At 36.5% G+C, this 20,593-nt stretch overlaps 1 protein-coding gene across 4 annotated transcripts in view; it reads right to left on the reverse strand.

The window, feature by feature from the left end:
- Window positions 1–20,593, reverse strand: part of LOC136236324 (uncharacterized) — a 95,012-nt gene that overhangs the window by 14,979 nt on the left and 59,440 nt on the right. For 3 of the 4 annotated variants that reach the window (XM_066026471.1, XM_066026470.1, XM_066026473.1), the window contains exons 5-16: window positions 13,190–13,267; window positions 11,972–12,034; window positions 8,363–8,521; window positions 6,698–6,775; window positions 6,307–6,579; window positions 5,837–5,923; window positions 5,274–5,339; window positions 4,719–4,997; window positions 4,146–4,367; window positions 3,677–4,009; window positions 2,901–2,984; window positions 1,878–2,168 (exon numbers count right to left, since the gene is read on the reverse strand). In XM_066026471.1, coding sequence (XP_065882543.1) covers window positions 1,878–2,168; window positions 2,901–2,984; window positions 3,677–4,009; window positions 4,146–4,367; window positions 4,719–4,997; window positions 5,274–5,339; window positions 5,837–5,923; window positions 6,307–6,579; window positions 6,698–6,775; window positions 8,363–8,521; window positions 11,972–12,034; window positions 13,190–13,267 — 2,013 coding nt within the window. The remainder of the gene's footprint in view (window positions 1–1,877; window positions 2,169–2,900; window positions 2,985–3,676; window positions 4,010–4,145; window positions 4,368–4,718; window positions 4,998–5,273; window positions 5,340–5,836; window positions 5,924–6,306; window positions 6,580–6,697; window positions 6,776–8,362; window positions 8,522–11,971; window positions 12,035–13,189; window positions 13,268–20,593) is intronic. The other variant, XM_066026472.1, reaches the window with a different exon arrangement.

Consider the following 20,593-nt stretch of genomic DNA (forward strand, 5'->3'; position numbering starts at 1 on the left):
CATGTCATCAGCAAACTTCAATACCTGACTAACGTCTATACTGGAAGAGATATTGTTCATATAAACTAGAAATAACAGGGGACCTAAAATACTTCCCTGGGAGACGTCAGATATAACTGGTAGTACACTGTCAGATAAGGTATTGTTGATAGATACCTGCTGTACTCGGTCAGTGATGTAGCATTTAAACCACGACCACAGGGTACCAGTAATGCCAAAAGACCAGAGGTGATTTAGTAGGATTCCATGTGAAATAGTGTCGAAGGCTTTACGTATATCCAGGTATATAATATCAATTTGCGTTGGGCTGTTGGTCAAGAAGTCAAAGAATGTTAAAAGCTGTTGTAAGGTGGAAGCTCCTTTTATAAAGCCAAACTGGCAGTGATTAATTTGAGTTACCAGATGATTTACTATTTTATTATACACTAATCGCTCAAGTACCTTTGATGTGCTGGAAAGCAATGAGATGGGTCTGTAGTTCTTTACCAAAGTTTTATCACCAGCTTTGAAGATAGGTACAATCTTATGGATCTTCCAACTCGAGGGGATGTATGCATATTGGAGAGACATAGAAAAAAGATGGTGCAACGGCTGGCACAAAATTGGAGCACATGTCTGAAGAATTTTTGGAGAAATAAGGTCAATGCCTGGTGCTTTGGTAGGGTCCAAAGATACAAGGGCGTCATATACTTCTTCTATTGTGATTGAAATAAAATCAATGTGATCAGTAGGCTCTAAACGGTTATCAACATTGGATAGATCAGATGAGTCTGAGAAAACTGAATGAAAGTAGCGATTGAACATGTTAGCAGAATCAGTGTCAGATTCGGCGATTTCGTTGTCAAACTGTAAAACAGAAGGAAAGTTCTTGGATTGGGTGAGGTTCCTGATATACTTGAAAATATTGTTGTTGCGGTGAGATGCATATTCTCTGATGAGGTATGTCTCATAGTTAGTTTTACTGTTAGCAATTTCCTCTTGGAGTGACTCTTGAGATAATTTGATCTTCTCTTCGAGATGTCTAGTAGGATGTTGCTTATACCTGCGGCAGAGAGTGCGCAGGCACTTGATGTGATGTCTAATATTGGCAGTGAACCAGGAGGGTTGGTTATTACAGTGAATTTTGGTAAAAGGAATGAATAGTCTCATAGCATTGGATATAATCAGCTCTAATGTTTCCCAAATGAATTCAACATCGTGTGACAGAAAACAGCTACTCAAGTTGTGATATGACAAATGTTCATAGAGTCCTTTGTAGTCTCCTTTGGAGTAATTGTAAGAATAATAGGTAACTTGTTTGACAGGTGGTTTACTAAATGACAAGTTGAAAGTTATGCTATAATGATCAGAAGGGAAAAGTAAAGGGACGGAATGAACCTTTATAGAATCGATACTATCATCCATGTTGGTTAAAAGCAAATCCAGGGTGTTGCCTTTGATATGTGTTGGAAGATTTATGAGTTGATCAAGACCGATGTCAAAAACTAAATCACAAAATTGTTGAGATACGTGAGATTGACCTGTTAAGGTATTCCATTCTATATCGGTGAAGTTGAAGTCTCCGAGAAAGAGGAAGTGGACATTGTCGATATCTGATGGGTTGTGACAGATGTCAGCAAGAGTACTAAATAGGGAGTCATAATAAGAGGATGATGAGTTAGGGGGGATGTAGATTACACAGCAGGTAATTGGATGTTGCAGATTCAATTTAACACAAATGATTTCGATATCTACAGGAGATGCCATTATACATCAGCACAGACTAGGACAGAGTTCAATGGCTAACAAATTAATTCATGCATTCGTGTGCTTTGTGTTCATAGGAGAGCATATGTACACAACAAACACACACTTGGAAATTACACAATGTAATTTACCTCTGCGGAATTCATCTACACTGAGTCGCTTAGTAGGATCAACCAACTCTTCCAGGTAGCTACAAATTTTTAACAAATCTTCATCAGACTGACAATACAAGAACAAATGCATGAGTACACGTTGGTTGACAGCAACAGGATCAGATGGATGATCACCAGTTGGAGATATGATCAACACCATATCTTCTTGATCTAAATCTATGAGCCGTTGTAACTTCTGTACCGTCTTCTTATAGTTACTGGGAAAACAGCTGCACAAGTTTCCATAATGTCTTTTGACAACATGAAATCCTATATGATTAAACAAATTATGTATACAGACATACAAAAAAAAATTCAAAATGTAAAATTAATATTTTAAGGGGACATAAACTCTTTAACTGGGGTGTAGAGCAGGGTCGAAACTGGGTCAGGTTATCCCGATCACAGTTTTTCTCCAGGTCATCCGGGTCTGACCAATTTTATAGAATCAGATTGGATGCATTGTTGTGTGCTTCATTTGTGTCCCACACTCAATTATTGGGAATGTGTCCCTACCTAGGTATGTGTGGATTCATGCTCATTTAGCAGGAATACATGTTGTTGTCTGTAAACTATGCCTACATATGGCTTATCGGGAATATGAGTTACTGTCTGTAGGCATATGTGGAGACATACCCATTTACTACTGCTGTCTAGAGATATGTAGGGTGTTTGCTGCCTCTAACTATAGTTGTAGCCATGCCCACTTATAAGAATTGCGTGTTGTTTCCTGTAGGCTTATGTGGAGCCATGCCCACTAATAAGACCATATAGCCACATTCCTGTTTTACGTCCAGCTAGAAATGCAGCCTTTGACATATGCCTTTGTTTAAATTAAACCCAGATTGCTATCCAAGTCAGCGGGTGAGATCGGGTCAGCAGTAGTGACCCAGTTTCAATAGAATAAATTGTGCTTGTTTCATTATTTGTTTAGACATATTCATATGTAAACTATGTACTGTATTCTAAGGTTGCAACAATAAATTACAGCTACATACATACCAGGTACCCCTTGCATTGCCATTTCTAATGGTTTTAACAGCAATTCTTCCATAGTAGAATCTACCACCGTGTCTTCTGACTCATCTAATATACACATACAAAAAGCATAGAATAAAATATTTACAGTGTTAATACATGATTCCTACACATGTTAATAAGTACTAGTTATACCATGGCCACGAGGGATTTTTCTGGCAGATACACCCAAAGCACAAGGGCCACAGGCCCGAGGGATAAGGGTGTATATATCAGCAAAACATGATGCAGTCGTGAAATTAGTGATATATATATTACTCTAAGCACCCTCACCTGATAGGTGAAAGAACTACAGAGGACTCACTCTGTTCCTTTCATACATCAGTCAGTATATGATGATCGATAGTGGTTTGTGGGCTTATAGCCGTTATAACATTATTCATATGTCATTATGCTTTATGCGTAGTACCAGAAATTTGCGGCTGTGGGATCCAGTTTTTAAAAAATTTATTTTACTGATCATTCGTCACTTAGTAACTGTCAACTAGTCAAAACTTGTAACTACACTGAGCCTATCCTAATGTGTAATTCCAAACCCATAACTAAACGGTCTGTGTTGCTCAATATAATGAGTTCAAAGTGTATCATATCTTTATGAGTAAACAGCATTCTCATGATATTGCCTGGGCAATATGCGAGTTAAACCTCAAGTGATATCTTTGAACTCCCACGCTAAAGTGATATATGTTATGTTAACCATAGATGATAGTTGTATAGTTTTATAAGTACACTACACATACCTTGTGACACAGCACTACTAGTTGGTTGATCACTGATAGGAGGATCAGTGCTGACTGATAATGAACTGGTCACATCTACAGTACTACTAGCTGCTGACACAGCATCCAGTGTAATTACTGGTACTGGTGAACTAACAGGAACTGGTGTGTGTTCTGATATGGGAGGAGAAGGTGATTGGTATGGTACACGGACGTCACTTATGCTTTCTTCAGGTTGTTTGCTGCTGTCTGCGGTGGTCACTGCACTGTTAGTGTCTGACATAGCTTCTCCCACTGGAATGCTATCATCACCATCACTCTTAAGTTCATCATCTGGCTTTGCCTCTTCTGGTTCTGTAAAACAAGTACACATAAGTACAATATGTGACAATCTTTTTACCAATGAGTTAACCATATGTTATTTTACAATTTTTTGCAATAAGACAACATGAATATGGTAATACTCAAATGTACACACATACATATGTACCTATGATTTCTTCTATGGTTGCTGATGGTGTATAGCTGTGGATAGATGGTGGTGATATTCCTTTATTGACTGTACTAGCACTAGACACCACTCTTGCCAACAATTGCTCCACTCCTGAACTGTCCATTGGATTTTTCATCAACTCTGCCAAATCACTAGGCAATGTCAATGATACCTCAGGGCTGTTACTCCTCTTAGTATTCTCAATGACTTCTAACAAGTCTAAACCAAGTCAGTAATAGCACAGTAATAGTGTACATACATACAGAAATGCGCTGTATTAAGAGGAACTAAGTAGTAGCAGAAGACAAGACTACAGTGGAACCTCTCTATTACGAACATTTTGGGACCCAGAATTTTTGGCTACTTTTTGCTGTAGTGTAGAGGTTTTCCTCTTTCAGAGGTAAAAAATGTATTAACCAGACCTGTTGGGACCAAATCTTATTACGGAGGTTTTTTCTATTGTGTCCTTAATTTGGGAGTTTGTTAAGAGAAGTTCCACTGTATGTGCACATTTAACAGATGTTTACTGTGAACAAATACCATTGCAAAGTACAAGTAGTGTAACTTTACCATTTCTTAAGCTTTCAACAACTTTCAGTAGTACTGGATGTTCAATCAACTTCTCTAACAAATCACAAAGCTCCAACATGCTGTTTTCCCCATCCATGGCCAGAAGTAGATAGTCTAGTATTCTTTGGTTGCCAGTGGTAGAATTAGGTGCAGAGGAGATCCAATCAATTTTTTCAGAGCTGACATTACCCAGTTGCATCAGTTTACCCAACGTATCCATGTGGTCACGGGAAAATGACCGGTAGAGCTGATGATAGTATTTCTTCAATACTTCAGAGCCTACAAGATATTTACACTCACAATATGCTCTTTAAAGTAAAAAAGTTCTAATATACTCTAATAGAACATACATGCATATGCACATAATTCTTATGCAGTAATATTAACTCTCAAACATTTCTAATAATAGGATATACAGAATTAGCCCCTTATGAAAATGTCCTATGATAATATGCACCACCTGTTTATAAATGATTTGTCATATAGCCAAATTCTTCATTTACCAAACACTACAATTCCCATTTGACTACAATTTCTTAAGCAAAACTTACTCACCAATCGTGTTTGGCTGTAATGCTTCTGCCACTTCAAAGATGGCTTCATCAAGTGGTGGGCCACCAACTAGTTTGTATATGCAAAGATATAAAACAATGCATTGACTTATCTGAAATGTAAACAAACATGTGTATGAATGTACACACATACACTATAGTCTATGCACACAGTATTCATTCTGATTTAAGTGGTAGTCAGTTTGATTGATGACTGTAAGGGAGGTAAGTACTTTATATGGTTTTCTGTATGGTTGGGTTTTTTTCATTTTCATGCAAAAATTTTCTAGATATTGTTTGTGCAAAAATAATTTACAATATATTTTATGTGACTGTTCTATTAGAGTGTCTTGAAGCAATGGCAGCGTATGTCAGTACAGTGGTAAAAAAAGATTGTCAACCATGTTCTTTGATGTTTGATGTGCCTTAGTTGAAAGCCAATAGTTACAGTATTAAAGGCAGTGTGCCACACAGTTGCTAGCATATAATTTTTGCATGCAAAATTTATTTTATACCAACTAAAGCAAATTATGCTATGTACATATGATATACACTACACAAACATACAATTTCCTCCAGACAAGTCATTGCGGCTAATCATTTGAGCTCCCAAACTTGCTTCTTTGTTTTCTAAATGTATGTATGTTATAGTCTCTGTGGAAAGATACATATACTGATAGTTTTTATCACAACAAAAGCATATGAAATATATACAGTTTGTCTTAGTGTGAAGAAAAACAGCAAGAAACAGTTGACTGTTGCCCTTTAAACTCTTGTTCTCTTATGAATAGTTTCATCAAAAGTGTCTTTAAAAACTGAGTTAGAAGGTCATATCTTTTATTGGCTATACAGCTCAGCGTACATGCTCAGCTATACAGCTTGGCTACATATGTACATGCATGCATTTTTACTCTACTAAACTGCAGATTTTACTGAAAACACTGAAGCCCTTAAACTGCTGATTGTATTTTTCACCCATTAGAATGTTCATTATAATACAACTCCCAATTTTGATTACAATTGTAGCACTATCATACCTTTTCTCAAATCTTCTATGGCATGAGAAAGAGCTGGGGCATTCGGAATTTTTTCTAAACGATTGCAGAGTTCCAATAAGTCTTCTATACATGTCAACTGTTTTAACAGAGAGTTAATGATTTGTTGATTTCCTTGGTCAGCATCTGGACTAGACACAATGGTAAAAATGGCATTAGCAGTGAGGTACTGCTCCAAGTGTCCCACAGATTCTGTATAATTTACTGGTAGACTCTGAACTAAAACACTGTACAATACTTTTAGAGGGGGAAACTCTATAAAGAGAGAGAAAGAAAGAAATATTTATGAATGTGTGCAAACACTTATACTGGACACTACACAAAATTAAGAATACATTCATAATGTGTGTTTGTAATACATTAAGTGACGAACCATCTAAGATACTCTCCATACTTGGCGATTTGCACACTTCAAATGCGACAGGTACTGTATGATCTTCACTGGGAATGCCTAAATTATAAACAGTACAATATGTACATTTGATAAATTCAGTCGAGAACCATTCCCTGAACCATTCCCTGCAATCTTACATACCACCTATGTAGTTCTTTGAAACACAAATGAAATTTGAGCATTTTATTTTGCTGTGGTCTAAACAAACAAGTGTACATACATACACAATAATGGCTATAGACCAATCAATTCAAGGAAAAGGTGTGCCATGTTTCAGTCATCATACATACAAATTTATACTTTATTCATTGCTGTATTTTGCTTTTGGATTACTTGCAGATTACAGATAAGTGATATAAGTGTGTAAATCACAAAGCCATGTAGTTCAATGGAGTAATTATAACAGAGGGGATAATGTGCAAACACAAATACATTATATACCATGCATGGGACAACCACTTAAGTACTTACTGCTTACCGTATAATTTAAAGTGTTTTGAAACTGATTGTAAGCTGTTACATATTTGAAGCATTTGTGTTTGTGCTGGTACTTAAGCCTTTGATAAAATGCATTACAATGCATACAGACAGAGAATTCCTTTAATATCAATCCAAAACAAGACATTGGATCGTAGTAATAATACATACCAGTGAGCGATAGTTACAGTTGCGATGCATACATGGAACGTCTACTACAGTAAACAAGAGCTGATTTTTTTAAATTGTTGACCCATAATTGATACGAAGCAGTGAATTTGCATAAGTGATTATGTCATTTGCACTACATATACACTGAAATTGTCTGCTTAATGATACTCATCACCTGTTGTATGTATATTAGTAGTGGAGGGAAATATGCACAGGATGCATGAATCAGAAATGGTGTTTAGTAGCTTATAATAATTGTGAATTGTTCTCATTACAAATGTTCAATTGTGCATATCTAAGGAAACAGCTATGTAATGGTACATATGTACGGATGTATTTAGCTGCACATAAATTTACAATCCTCAAAAGGATATATTCTAGGTATTTCATTGACATTCTATGGATGATTTCTTGTTAAGGCCACTTCAACTAAATTTCTTGTTTCTTGGACCTGACCGACCCATAAAATTTGTAAATGAAATGTTTTTGTTCATTTTTAAAGATCACGTGTTTCATCACCAGAGTTTGTGGTGTCGATGTATTGTTGGCCATCCATATCTCATGCATGGGGTGAGCTTGGTTATTGCAAGAGAGTTGTATAAGCAGATTATGGATGGACGTTTGGTCATTTAGATGTACTAACCATAACTAATAGTTTATACACGTGTGTTATAACTTCAGTTTTAAAAAATTATTACCACCTATTATTATTTTATTTATACCTACCTACCGACCCACTTTTCAACTAGTTTCAGTCCAAGAAACAAAAGATTTAGTTGAAGTGGCCTAAAGACAGAAAGACCTGCTGTAAACTATGTAATCTCTTCAAATAGCAGATAGATTTCCAGAATAAAATTTTTAAGCTATTTGGATTGTATTCTATATAGTATGGGTGTAAGCACAACAGTTACTTTATTTAATGCAACAAAAAACTATCAACTACATACTACAACTGATTAATGTGTTATTACAAAACCAAAACATATGCTTACGTACGTTCTATGGGCAGTTGAAATGGTGGGTTTACTTCCTCTTGTTCTGTAAGCTTGCTAACTGCAGGGAGGACAGCCTTGTTCCTTCTCCTTTGGTGTTCTTCATAGTGAGGGCTTGTACAAGCCTTCAAGCTAGTACAGTCTAATTGTACCATCTTAAGAACTACATGATACCAAATACACATACTACATACATGCATGTAAGTACACACATACATATGCATGCATGCAAGTACTTATACAGAGGTACCACATCAGCTATACATGTATTGCATATGTACGTATGTATATAATTTATCATTTGAAACAACAAGTGATTACGTAGCTATCCATAAACCTACATGACATTTTCTGTACATTGCGTAAACAGTGAATAATAGTTTAATTTAAAACTGCATCAAATTTGCAATTGGTTAAGTGTCAAAATGGAAGTACCATTTGTGCCTCGTGGTTTAAATAATACTATGTACCATGAAGCCACCTAACTTCAGAGGCAAATTTCAGGGTACATATCTCATAAACCCTGACTTACCATGGTACATTTAAGTTAACCATGGTTGGCCATGGTACATTAAAGTTAAACCATGGCTGGCCATTGTTTAGTAATAGTTAGACACTCGCAATAGGTGTCTTCGAGGATTTAAAAACCATCGGTGACGTCAATAATTCACCTCAGGTTTTTAAATCCTCGAAGACGCCTATTGTGAGTGTCTAAGCGTTTTAGACAATGGCGTAGAAGCAGTGAGTTAGTATAGAGAGTTCCCATTGTAAACACCTAGGGTATTTCAGCGAGCAAAAGATGCGAGGTCGCGCAAGCTCGCGCGCAAGCCATGAAGCGCGAATAACTGAAGGTTCGTAAAGTCGATAAAAAGTATGTTTGAGGCATTATAGATACGTGTGAATGGCAGCAAATGGGAATAGCCAGTGCCAACATGGCTGTCTTGCATGGTCTACAGAGCGTGCTTTAATATGGCGAAGGCCACAAACTGAATTAATGGCTTGTACCACGATGGTCTATAAATCCGCTGAGCTACCCACGATAACAGCGTACCTGAGTGTAATTTCTTTGTAATAATCTGCTCGCAATTGCTTGGTGTTTACTGATGTGCAAAATACTAATTGTCCACAAAAGGCTAATTGCATTACTGTAGGCCACATTGTGGTTGTAAACAACTGTCGGGTGTCTTACCAGTAAGACACCTGATACCAGGTTTCTTCGCAAATAAGAGACTTCCACACATCAAACGAAACGCTGCATACCATTGTCTAATTTAAGTTAAACCATGGCCTTGATATCTGGTGAGTTAATGTTGATTTGTTTTTATAAGAATCCTGGCAGCATTCGATTGTGGGAGTTTATTATTGCTCACGTGATGAAAGCCATGAAGCCGATTTTCCATCCTACAGCACTCAGACGGAGGCGATTCGACTCCCTTACCACCCTAAGAGTTGACAAACGAAAGTTAAAGGTGAGAATGGTGTCATGGGTAATTTAAAGCGCTTGTCCGCGTGTTTGATTACATACCATGCCCACTTTTCGTATATTTTTTTATTTTTTTTAAATTTTATTTATTAATGCTTTACAGCACAAGTGCTGAAGGTCTGTAGGACACCTGGTCCTACAGCCTGCTCAAAGACTTTAGCTACTTAGACTTTAACTACTTAAGGTGTGTTTGAAAAGTTGGAGAAAGGAGAAAAAATCCATGACTGGACCTAGGTAGCCTCGAACCTGCAGCCATCCGATTTATGCTCGAACGCTTACAGGAGTCTACCAGGTGGTCAGGATGTTTTCTCCTTGTTATTTTCATGTAATTATATCCATAGGAATTCTAGAGAGTAACTCATTATCTCTAAGTACCCGAAGTAGAACCAAATGGACACTAGTTTATTTATTAATGCTTTACAGCACAAGTGCTGAAGGTCTGTAGGACACCTGGTCCTACAGCCTGCTCAAAGACTTTAGCTACTTAGACTCATATCATGAGGTAACCACTCTACAGCAACGCTTACCCCTCTGGATATTTAGAAAACTGTGTAAACAGTGTTTAAGTGATGTAACAACTTTGAAACACTAGTAAAATCGCTAAATTAAGTGTTTCCGTGATATATGTAGGATTTGCCCATTTATGTTAACAAACGTAGTCACAACGTTAGTTGTTGCTGTCCCATAATCGAATCCCACAAGTTGGTCAATATAATGAATTCGGTGGTCGGTATCATACTGGTTTGGGTGACTAATCGCCCGCAGGCTCTTAGCTTGCATTGGCATGGTACATATCAGTTGTATCATGTGCCCTCGTGATTTGCTTGATATGTGCACCCATGCTCTCGGGCCTGACGGCCCTCGAGCTTGGGTGTACATATCAGGCAAATCACTCAGGTACATGATACAACTATTACTTAAATGTAACTTGAGATGCCATTCTAGTGGTGTTGGTTTTTCTGCTTTAGTGTCATGAAAGAAATCATAGAATTAATGCCAAGCAATGTTACAATTCAAAATATTGGAGTGCATGCAATTAAGCTATTTGTTTGTTTGTTTATTTGTGATCTGTGCATCATACTCTTTTCAGAGGTCTGCACAGTAATTATACAACCAAGTACTAAGAATAATACAAAATGCGGTTAAAATTACGTCATTAATAATGAATGAATAAATAAATAAATAAATAAATAATAAATAATGTTTGAGAAAACTACAAGGCCTAAGGCTTCGCACTCACCGGGAATAGAATCCATGTTGTATGAAGAGATAATCATATAATGGGTGAATGTTTCCGTGGAGGTGATAGAAACATACGGCAATTCTATTTAATGCCGATCAAAACAGCACGTGATATACCCACTACCAATCGAGCAGATTCAAATGGCTATTTAGACAGCGAATTGCTGTTCAATTGTGTTTGAAAGTGTTGCCAGCTGGAACACTAAGTCTCAAGTCGCCATGCCAGCTGCCAGTGGATGCGCTCAGTGTATCTATGGCTGCAGGACACCTGAATAGGTTTGACATGCCAGCTGCACAAGGACAGGTATGTTTGTTTGTATTGTAATGTACATATGTCTTGTATTTTATATTTTTTCTGGCTTGCTAGGCTCTGGTTGGTTTGGTTGTCTGTTTGTACTAATGTATTGTAAAGAGTGCGGTATGTTTTAAATGTTTTCTTGTATTATTGTACATTTTTCCTTTACCTGGCTTACTAGGCTCTGGCTGGCTTGGCTGTCTTCCTTTATCTGGTTCACCTGGCTTGTATGCTCCTACAGTATTGTGCATCTCCAGTAGGTTGTGTATGCATGTACTGTGTACACATCACTGTGCCATTACCATACCAATGATGTACTGGCACGTAGCTACTACTGGTGGCCTTTAGTTACGATGCCACTATTGTGTTGTATCTGTCACTACTGTGACATATTGAGTTGATTTGGGGATCGTACCTTCACCACCTAATAGCCTCACCAGGGGGCTGTCACGTTGGTGTATGTACTTGGTTGTATGTGACGCGGTCCTAGTACTATACTAATAATAATAATATATTGTGGTTAAATCTCCTAGTGCCATAAAAAATTAGATCTATTAGTACACAGGTATACAATTAAGATAACCATTCTGTACCTTCATGGGGCATGAAGCCAGCTGCTTGAGCTGCAATGGCGGCATCAAAATCTCCAACACATTCTACAAAATGTACAAACATACATATGTACATTCACAAACATACATGTGAATACTTAAAGGCACAAATGCAGCACTAGCAAAGTAATTTAACTTGAATGGGGTGGTGAAATAGTATATGATGCATACGTAAAGGGAATTTATGTTGCGATTACAAAGCAAGAGAAGAATGGAGGATAATTCACAAATAAATCTACTTACTGAATTCAACCTTTGAGAAAAGGTCACCAGGTGAAGAGTCAAAGAACATGCTAGCATTTCTGCAATGCCGAAATGTGTACTATTATTACTAGCAGTATTCATTAATTTCATTCATTAGCACACACTAACTGAACTTCAGTAACTAGTAAGGTATTCACATGGTATTACTGTCAACCCACCTGTAACCACTAATCTAGTCAGCATAATGCTGGGTGTGCATGAACATGTCTTGAATAAAAAGTTGCAGGAGATCCTAAAGTTGGCTTCAGTAATTAAATTCTTATTAAAAATTAACTACATAGCTATTAAAGTTCAGCAGAAGTCATGGTGAAATATATGGGTGTGGATATCGTTTCCGTCTATGCTTTACAGAGGCATGCAAATCATGGCAACTAAGTATTATTCCAGGTAGTGAGGTCAGTTGTTTATTATCACTGTGTGGAACACTCTTAGAAGTACCCACAAACGTTTTAAATTGGTACTAGTTACTAGTTAAGAAACTGCTTTACAGGAAAGATTCTCCATCTACATGTTTTATTAATATAGCTTTTATTAAAAACTTTTTTTCCAAGACCAATATACAAACAAACACACACACGCACAACACACACACACACACACACACACACACAATGGTCTCACAGGCTAACAATATTCAAGAGACTGTGGTGGGATTATGTGTGTAGAGCTCAGAAAAGGAATGGTAAATCCATTGCCTTATGTATGTATAGATATCTTTCATTTCTCCAGTTGTGAGACATGTGTCTGGGTTAAAATTAATCCCTTGTGTTGAAGATCTTATGCTAGTTATAGCTTGATTTTATCTCATGACAATTTGATGAGGCAATTTTGTTGCAACTTTGACAATGGAATTATAACAACTGAATCCATTGACCATAATACAGTAAGTTTATCAAGTACATTACCATGTACTTACACAATATACATAATATGTACCTTCAATGTTAATCACTTCCTGTGGAGGACACCACAGTGATATTCTTCCTTGTGATAAGTACGCACTTGTAGCAAATTCTATTAACACAACATCTTTCATAATGATTAAACAACCAATGCACATGGATCCACCACATATGCACACAAACACATACACACTCACGCAATGTAGATGCTCACACATGCACATACATACGCACATCACACATGCACACACGCACATACACAAACACACACATATATTATGTACGCTACACACACATACATACATACAAACAGTTACAGCAAACATTAAAACCTTTTCAAATTTCTTATAAATGTGCAGCTAAAGATTATTATTTATTAATATTGTTATTATCATCATAGTATAGGAGCGTATATCAAATATTAAATCTAGACAAGTACTAGGAAGAACTTTAAGTTTTGATTAGGAATCAAAGAATTATAAAGTAGGGAAACAAGGAAGGTCGCCTACACCTGCAGATATACTAGTGGACATATAGTCCCTAATTCAGTCTGACTGAACGAATGAAGTAAGGATTAAATCTCTACTAGCAAGATTATCAGTAGCTGAATACAACATGATGTACCATGTATGCTACTACAGTTCTTCATTGGTAGAAGTAATATTAACACAAGGAGACAGTTGCATACATGATTGATGACTACCAAACAGCAACAGTTTGAGTTGCGACAAACACAATTCTACCAACAGAAAAAGTCACCACATTATGGTAGTAACCACATTTTAATTATACAGTGGAACCTGTGTTACGGTCACCTGGATTAAGCGGTCACTTCTGCATAACGGCCATGGATACGAGGTCCCAAATATTTTCCCATACAAATGTATGCATTGTTGTCAGCATTAAGCGGTCACCTGTCAACGCGTATAATGGCCAACCAAGAATTCGCCTATGAATCACTGTATACATAACTTTCTCCTTCATATAGCGGTCGCTACCTTTTATGGTGGCTTGTTAAGCCAACTGTCTGGCACCACAGCACCGTTTCAAATAATGCACAATTATCACGCTTCCTGCCTTTCAATGAATACTATATAACCTATCAGGCTTCATTGCTTAAACGTATTCAATAGCTATAACCAATTAACATTCATAACAAACTCACCTTGTCCTTTCTGTATTAAAATATTACTGCATTGCAGTTGGCGCGAGCCTCTTAATAATAATCACTCATTTATAACGGCAATAGCCACTAAAATTCTGCTGACCACCTTATACAGGTTTTCTCTATAACAGCCACCTGTATATAAAGGCCAGATATATCTGGTCCCAAGGTGACCATTATAGACAGGTTCCACTGTATATTGTATGTTACAATAGTCGAACTACCTTAATTAAACTTAATATTTGCTTTAAACTACATAGTTGTTGGCATACTTGTGATGATTTGCTAACATGAACAATATCAAAATACACCACTGATGTAACCCTGATGATCCATACTACTACCCCATGCACTTCCAGGTGAACTTTTTATTCATTGTCTGTAGTCTATATAATAACAGCACTTATGTTGTCTGTGGAATAGACACTTAAAATAGTTCCAGGTAACTTATTGTTAGTTGGCCCATTAGGACTTAATGGTTTAGTAATAGGGTCAACTATGTTCATGATGAACAATGCATAACATAACATACCTTAAATAGACTACCCTATGATGCTTGGTGACAGCTGATACGTAAATGTCATATGAGCATATGTGCCCTTTATTTGTACAGAAAAGCAAATACCAACCATTTCCTGTCTGGATAGCTACCTATTATCATGCATGTGCACACATATCCTCTTGTTTACAATGTAATAAAAGTTCTGTTCCAGTTCAAAATTTAAAAATGAAGCAAGCATCCAAGCGATAAAAAGCAGTGTATCAAGATATGTGAATGATGGTATTACAAATAGCTCTATGGAAAAATCCCTACAATAGCATGTTATATAGCAATTATCTTGTTCAAACCCAAAGTAGAGACTTTCTCATAGAGCTATGTTTCTGGGATAACTAGATGCTTCCTGGATTACTATGTAATCACGCAAAGTGTTCCCATTTAAATTGCTCCTCAAGTTGAAGATTTGTTAATAGAGTTTCTTATATCGATGGAGTTGGACAGTCCACAGACAAGCCATGCACAGTGAGTACCATATCAACACTAGTGTAGGATCCAGAAAACAATTTATATCAAACTTATTTGCATATAATTAAGATCTTCAGCTGTAGATTGGTTGGTTTAAAGTAAATTCATTACAAAGTTTACATAATATTTTAAACATCATTTTCTGATTACTTTGATTGTAGATTCACCAGCCTTTTACATATTTTTATTTATTCACTGTACCACTAAGAATCGACGTGAAGGCTAAAACTTTATATAATAACATTTCTTTTAAGGATGGCACAAGGTATCACAAGAGCCAGATGAAAGCAAGAACACATATCCTTCTTGAAAATGACTTATAATTGAAGGGTCAAAGTACAGTGAACAAAGGAAACATCAGGAAAACCAACCATATATGGTTTATAACATATTTATGGTGGTTAAAGCTTTTAACTGTTTTGTTTATATATATCAGAGGCCTATCATCTGTCACATGTAGCATACATTGTATACAACAATGTATGTATATAGACCTATATAAGTGTGCGTATAAAAGAATTGCGCAATTATACATACAACATATATTCATACCATTTAAAGACATTTGCACAAATTGCTCCATGTGTTATATAATGTTTACACTGAGGTTAATTGTCAACAAGTAAACATACGTATACAGTGAGGTCTATATACATACTTAGACTATAGCAAGGTGAAATACTCAAATTTCATTGGCTACTTACAGGTATCTAAATCCTGTAGATCCCTAGTTCATGTCTCAATAGGTCCCTGTCTCTGGGACAATACAAAACATGGCAATTACGCGCCTGTAACATTGGAAACGCATGGGCACGTTTAACTGGATAGTAAGTGTGGTTACAAGTTGACAGGGGCTTGTTTGAGGGCTTGTTCTACTCAAGAATGCTACATTTCTTGTGTCACAAGTAGCGGTGAAGGTACAACAAGTAGCAGCGAAAGAACAATAACGAGCTTCGCTCATGCGCCACAACACAGAGCCTTTAAGGTTTCTAAATTCTGTAGAACCCTGTGTTTTGATGTCTAACTATTATATATATAACATGACAGGTGACATACATACTTCAGGTGTGTGTATAAGCAAAACTAAGGCTTTGTATCATATATACATATATCATAACAACACACACATAGCAACATACTTATGATGTCTACATTAGATGTTAAATTATGAACACATCTTAAATGGCAATTTAAGTTGTATCATACATGTCTGGGAAGATAGTATAATGCCTGCATGTATAGCAGAAAGTAAACACACATATACTTACATATGTACTTTCATTAAAAGAAAAAGAACAAGGTATGCTATGAATAATACTACTGTTGACTACTGAGGAACTCTTACAATGCTCTATGTCTATTAGTTATGAATACTATCACTTGCTATGGATGTGGTAACTGATGCAGGGTGAATGTGAGCTTATTATAGTGCCCATTAATGAATAATTTTAAAGAAGCCTCATATCCTATTGTAATGTACACTACGCATATACCTTATCCACTAAGATACATAATTCAATAATGCCTGTTAGTCATACCTATGCATAATGTGTTACTAGGTAACACAAGCAATGACACATGTTCAATGGTACATGCTACCTGCACTATGTTACTGCAACCAATTGGCAAAGATGCACACAATTCCTTATCTTTAATTTTTTTTACTATAGCAATCACCTCCATGTGCACAGATAGCATGCAGCCTCACAAAACACCCATGCAAATATCCTTACAATTGTATGTATGTAAATGGTACTAGGACATCTAATGGGATGGATACAAACACAAGGGATGCACATATACATAACATACATATACAGTGGGAAGATGTACTGAGAGGCAAGGACAACAGCTGTTGGAAGGAAAATTTGCGTATGCCTTGTAATACTTTCACTATCATACAGAATGAACCGTGTGATTATATTCTGTAAATCAAACCTTCGATAAACTAAAAATTATAAATAAAGTAGGGATCCAAGCAATAAAAATTAGTGAAACAAGAGATGAATGATGGTATTACAGCATAACATAGTGGGAAAATCCCTACTTGGCATGTTATAACAATCATTTTGTTCAGTAGGGATTTTTCCATTGACCTATATATGCTGTAATACCATCATTCATCTCTTGTTTCACTACATTTTATTGCTTGGGTCCCTGCTTCATTTTTAAAATATACTAGTTTGCTTGGTTTTTTGTTATAACATATAGCTATACATGTGTGACTGTTCTATTAGGGTGACTGCTGTATTGGAGTCTTGAGTCAGCCTTTCACCCTACTAGGGGATGTGTCACTATTTCATTGTGCTAGAATTATGAATACAGTTAGGCCAATAATAATGGGATGTGTCATCATGATAGATTGTTAAGAGGTGCGGTCCCATTGCTCGATCGTTATTAATCAACAAAGATCGTGTCAATAGGCATGGCATTGAACCTATCGTGAAGTTAAAGGTATCTACCAAGCGTAAGCGCTTCAATAAGTTTGTGGTATCTATGCTGCTCAAGGAAAGTGTTGATAAGAAAAATTAATGCCTCAATATGGTTTCATTGCATGGAGAAGGAAGAAGACTAGTTTGATTTAAGATTAAAGGAATGACAAGGAACAGAGGGCACACACCCGTCGGAACCACAAAAGGCACATCCCAATGGTAAGTTTGTTATTGTGGTGTAAAAATGGTGGCTGTGTGCTGCTTCGTTTGGCCTCCAGCTTTGCAACTGTGCTCAGGCAGGCAGGCAGGCAGGCAGGCAGGCAGGCAGGCAGGCAGGCAGGCAGGCAGGCAAGCAGGCAGGCAGGCAGGCAAGCAGGCAGGCAGGCAGAACCCAAACCTCTATGCTCCCTACCATACAGTACTACCGCACTGTACCATGTTTTGGAAAAACTTAACAGCAAAATATGAACACCAATCTTATTGTAGCACTGGTTAGCTTCAAGTGCTGGTTGTCTCCCCTTCATAATAGTAAAAAAGATGGGCCGAGAGTAGATTTCAATGTGACAAATTATTCACAAACATAGCAGTGACTTTAAACTGAAGGATTTTACCCATTATAAGTACATGATATGAGTGTAATCAATGTATAAGTGACTACCAAGACTACTACAATCAAGCAAAGCATACCAAACAACCAAAAATAATCATAAATGATTAAACATTTAATGATGCACAACACTATGCTCCATATAAGGCTGTATGATTAAAAATATATACCAAGAAACTCTTCTATGGTTTGTGGTTGTGTAAAAGGCTAAGTAGATGATACACAATACAAGGATGAGACATCATGTACATGTAGATACTACATATACAATGTACATCATGTGAGGATGGATGTTCCATGTGTGACACATATTACAAATGTTTACACTAAGACTCTTCAGTAAGGGTGCTTTTCGTCGTGTAAAATACTTCCATGATGGTTTTTATGTGTGGCAGTTTGGGGAGTGTGTATCACTTTGGGGGGATCCAATGGTATACCATACTGTATGAAGTAGTATTGTATGACACCGAACAACTACCATTAGTTAGTAACTTGCACAAATACAAAGAATTAATTGTCTATATGCATAGACACTGAAGGCATTAAATTTTATTTAATGTTTAATCAATAAAATGTTAGTTAAAAGTACTACAAGACATATACAAGCATGCAAGTGTAAAATGTTAATCATTAAAAACTCTATTAAAGTGACAATTTATAAAAGAACATGTATAGCTGTGCTTCGTTGCATTAAAAATTATTATAAAAATATTTCAGTAGCTACTCAGCAATAAATAACTTCCAGGTAGGGTATAGCACTTCACAAACACACGAGCCAGCTTTATCCTTGTAATTTTCATTCTCAATCAAACGGTGACCTTGATCATTTATTTCACTCAATAGTGAAGTAGTATCATATTGTACATGATACATCATCCTGTAACCATATGCTGATAATCTTACACAATGGCTGCTTTGCTGTCTAAACTGGATGTCATCCAAACTGTTAGCCACTGTCTGTAGGTAGATCAGTATTGAAGATAGTCGGCTAATTTGATCAGAGGTTAGATCTGAATTGTTCTGTGTGAACAAATAATTTTGCAACTGATGTTTTAGTGACATGGTTAAGATGAAATCCTTGCATTCATTAGAAAACTGTTGAAATGTTTTGTTTAGTATAATGCTAGCAATTGGATTTTTTGTAGCAACTGAAAGATTTAAATCCTTCAAAAACTGAGCATTTATCTGCACTGCATTAGCTGCACAGTATAGTATGACTGTTTTGTTCTCAGCAGCTGTTCTAGACTGAGCAGCATTATTTATATTATCATGATTACAAGAATCAGATGTCTGCACCATGTAGCTGAAAAGAAGAACAATAAAGAATTTTAGGAGGAACATATTTCAAAAGTTAGTCACTATCCAAACACTTAGTAGGTAATACTTGAACAACTTATCTGATCAAACAAGGATTGATCAGCTGTTTATATACTACAAATGTGTCTGGTGTTAAATTACAATTATGTAATGGGTAATATAATAATCATCCAATTATCCTAGCAACAGTAGCTTTTAAAGGAAATACAGCATGATAACTTCCACCAATAATTCCTTAGTGAGAACTTACAAAGGATGCAAACATGAGCAATTGTAATGATTTCCATATATGTATGTATTTGAATAGTATTATTTGTGTTATGAAGATCCATAGCTAGTGGGGTACATCTCTATTGGTAGCATTAATGCAACTGTTTGATACACAGTATAGGAGAATTGTAAGATATACATTGTTATGTCAATGGTCAAATGCATGCAATTATGTGTTTATAAAGTACGTATGTTAGGAATGTTACTTAAATGTGTGCATCTACACAACAGCAAACAAATGCCATTGATACTTTGCTCTTAAATGCTTAAAATAAGTATATACAATGTATGTAGCATAATGTTTCAGTACAGTTCATTTATAACTTCACATTTTATGCATGGTGCCACGAGTTTTTCTGCATGGGTAAAGCAAATTTCATGTTTGGATAAGTCTGAAGCCAAGAGTGGGTGGCGGCGTGTGGACCATTCCTCCATGTATGTCATGGTGTGATTGTTAAGCCTATGATACACTACTCTAGTGAAGAACGGTGTTAGCTACTTATGTATGTATGGTTAAACCATTAGTGCTAAATTTTCTCAATGCAGGTCAGTTTAAAACTTACACTAGTCTACAACAGGACTGGTAGCAATGTCTTGGCCAATAAAATTCCTTAGGCATACTA

Source organism: Dysidea avara, chromosome 10, assembly GCF_963678975.1.
Source record: "Dysidea avara chromosome 10, odDysAvar1.4, whole genome shotgun sequence".
Taxonomy (NCBI): domain Eukaryota; kingdom Metazoa; phylum Porifera; class Demospongiae; order Dictyoceratida; family Dysideidae; genus Dysidea; species Dysidea avara.